This window comes from Rhagoletis pomonella, unplaced genomic scaffold (assembly GCF_013731165.1).
Source record: "Rhagoletis pomonella isolate Grant_MI unplaced genomic scaffold, Rhpom_1.0 Rhpom_scaffold_00004, whole genome shotgun sequence".
NCBI classification, from domain to species: domain Eukaryota; kingdom Metazoa; phylum Arthropoda; class Insecta; order Diptera; family Tephritidae; genus Rhagoletis; species Rhagoletis pomonella.
Genome location: NW_023458558.1, coordinates 770,020 through 773,336, shown reverse-complemented (window position 1 = coordinate 773,336; position 3,317 = coordinate 770,020). Strand labels below are relative to the sequence as shown.

At 34.9% G+C, this 3,317-nt stretch overlaps 1 protein-coding gene across 2 annotated transcripts; it reads right to left on the bottom strand.

Annotated features, from left to right (window-relative positions):
* Positions 1–196: 196 nt before the first annotated feature.
* LOC118736773 (pyridoxal phosphate homeostasis protein-like) lies at positions 197–2,936 on the bottom strand. Of its 2 annotated transcripts, XM_036466801.1 has the most exons (6): positions 2,771–2,936; positions 2,494–2,709; positions 2,268–2,415; positions 2,179–2,199; positions 1,958–2,121; positions 197–279 (listed from the first exon to the last, which is right to left on the bottom strand). In XM_036466801.1, the coding sequence occupies exons 1-6, from the start codon at positions 2,858–2,860 to the stop codon at positions 208–210; spliced, it is 711 nt and encodes a 236-aa protein (XP_036322694.1). In that variant the 5' UTR covers positions 2,861–2,936; the 3' UTR covers positions 197–207. The 2 variants fall into 2 exon arrangements, with proteins under 2 accessions (XP_036322694.1, XP_036322693.1); XM_036466800.1 differs by having other exon boundaries at positions 1,958–2,199.
* Positions 2,937–3,317: the final 381 nt, after the last annotated feature.

Here is a 3,317-nt window from a genome sequence, read left to right as displayed (position 1 = left end):
TTAGGATTTTTCTCTTGACGTGCAACTTTTTTGTAGAAAAACATTTATATTTTTTGCAAAGCGTATACGGCACACTTTTCCATAAGGGAATATGTTGCACGTTAAGAGAAATCGGTAATATTTACAAACATATATGTATGTACTTATGTATGTAGATACAACAAAGAAAAAAAAATAAGCATATCCTTCCTTTTTCCTTCATTCAAATTAGGCGGTTTTCTTTGGCCGGAAGCCGAATATAGCACTCCCAACACGAACAATGGTACTGCCTGCTTCGATCTGGAAAATCAGAAAAAAATGCGCTTGTAAGTGTCTACCAAGAGATTATAAATGCAGGTTTCCACGCCTGTTTTGTTATCAGGCTGTCCGGTTATATTGTTTGTTCAGTTTGGTACAATAAAATACACTATAGAATAATAATTTTTAACCAGACAACCTGATAACCAGGCAAGCGTGAACAGCCACAATAGGAGTGTTCGCTATGCAAAAAACTTGTACAAGTTGGTACCAAGAATGATAGAATACAAGATTGCGCCGATCGGAGAGGATTTTTGAGAATAACTTGTGTGTGACGTCACACTGGTGCAATTGCGAGAGAGAAATGCCAAAACGTGAGCAAGAATGGAAGAAGAAGAAAAAATGTTGCAAGGAAAACGTAAACAAGTTGCACCAGTGTGACGTCATGCAAACAGCGATTCTGTCAAATTCGTTAAGAGAGGAATAGCGGTCCGAGATCGGCGCAACCTTTGTATTCTCTCAATCGTGAGTTGGTACGACTAGTTACCAAATCGTGTTCGTTTGGCCAAAAACTCGGTAAAGCTTGCAAGGAGAGAGCACAATTTTGACATACCATTTGGAAGGGAAGTAGAAAATTCGTGCTGGAAAAATTTGCCAGGATTGCGGCACACGGTTGCAATTTTTTCAACATTAATTTGAATGAACAAGTTCACTAAATTTAAAAATTAACAATCTTGTTGCGATTTACTAATGAAAGAAGTATCTAAATATTTTTTTATTCAATTAATTTCATTAATTCCAAACAATTGAATTGTACTCGGCTCAAACAGCTGTATTCGTAATCGGAACGCAGTCGACACCACTGTTAATATAGGAATTCCGACCGTGACTTCCGAAAAGGTCATATTTTGCTCGAAATGCAACCGTGGACGCTAGCTGACAGTGAGGTTGCAAATGTTTGCTAATTCCTGTTCGCGCAAAACTTAGTAAGTTTTTTTCTTTATTCTTACTGACATTTGCATAGCGAACAGAACTTATGTGTTTGGCATACATATGCATGTATGCACATACATAAGTCTAGACTCGAGAGGCTGGTTTAGGTATAATCACGAAATTGCGACTTTCACATTTATTTGTCAATAATATTTAAGAATTTTTCACCATGTATTACATTTCTTTTCTGAAATAAGGTTTAAAGGTACTACAACAAAGGACTAATGGCCTTATTCATAAAAAATAAAATAGCTTTATAAAAGGTTTATAAATTGAAAAATATATGAAAACGTCAATTTATAAAGCTCTTTAAACCTACTTTATTTTTTATGAATAAGGCCAATAGAATTTAAATTTCTAAAAATTGTGCAAAACTCCGGAAAATTCAACAAATTTGCATACAACAAATTTTCAAGTCTGTTATCAGATTTTTTAGAACAATTTTCATTACGAAGTTTTGTAACTCATTAAATTTTAGTACAATAAAGTGCAGTTTTAAGTGATTTTTGACGTTTTTTTTTTGCTGATGGTGTTATTTTCTTCCATGCAAAAAAAAAAAAAAGATTTGGGAAAAACTGCATTTTTATGGTATTATGAGCCATATTTTTACAAAAACTTGGCGAAAAGAAATTAAAATAAAAAAAATCTCACACATTGTGAAAAATTCTCCGTATGTATACTTTTGTGCTTGGGCATATGTATGTATGTAACTAACTAATGCGCTTACCGCTTTTTCAAAATCATCCGACATTCCCATTGATACTTGCACGGCATGTGGTTCAAGGGCATTTTCTTCGAAAATTAGGCGATGCACATTCATCAATGAGATAAAATCTGGATTTGGACCACTCGTATAGTCAAAGCCAAATGCTCCAATGGTCATAAGACCTTCTAATTTAAGGTTTTTTAAATTATTATGGATATATTTGAAAAGCGCAGGGGTCTCACTGGGTTGCACGCCGTTCTTTGCTGGTAAAATATTTATTTTTATTACTTTTAGTATCATTATTGTATTAATTTTTCTATTATTTTTTTACCTTCTTCACCACTTGTATTGACTTGTATAAGAACAGATAGAGGGGTTTTATCATCACCTTGTATTTTCCCCCACGCAGAATCTAAACCAGTGGCAAGCTTTTCGCTATCGACAGTTTGAATCATGTACAGATTTGGAAGTTTTAGTATCTAAAGATAAATATCACATTATGGCATTATTCAATCATCATATACAAATACATCTATCGTGCAACCTAATTGACTTACTTTATTAATTTTATTATTTTGCAGATGACCAATAAAATGCCATTTGATTTCCGGACAATGTTGCAAAATGTCAGGATGCTGTGCCTTTTCCACCAGCTCTTGCACGTAGTTCTCACCGAAATGACGTTGACCAGCCGTATACGCTTCAATTATCATTTCAACCGGCTTTGTTTTGCTGACGGCTACCAGCAGTGGCTTAGCCATTTTCACATGCTCCTGGAAAAAATTTATGCATCAAAACTTTCTTCCCCCCAACAGTAGTTTTCTGAAACAATACCACGGGTCGACGAGCATATGCCTCTTCGATGCGTTTCAATATGCACTCAATGCCTGCTTTAACATTAACCTCCGACATTGCTCGTAGCATAGAGACACAGATACAGCGTTATCATTTATGAGAAAAAATTTCGGAAAATAATTTTAACTTCGATGGTAAACAGATGATGGAAAACTTTACAAAAACTTCTGTGATAAGGAAATGACAAAACAAAGGTTAAAATCAGCTGTTTTCCTGCAACGGTGACATCTATTCGTGAGAATGTACTTAAATAGAGTAATCTTCAAAGCTCTAAGCATAGATGTCGCCCCTACATCCGTGGTGAATTGTTGTAAATTTTGTAATTCTGGTTGTACACGGTTAGCTACATATATTATTTTTACGCGGGCTTTATTTGTGTACTGACATATACTTGTTAGAACATATAATTTACACATAACATAAAATGTGACCTGGTCTACGGAAAGCGGGCTTAGGTGTCAAAAAAACAATTTTCACTATTTGGTTGATTCGGATGGAAGATGAGATGCTTTTTCACGTGGTGAAA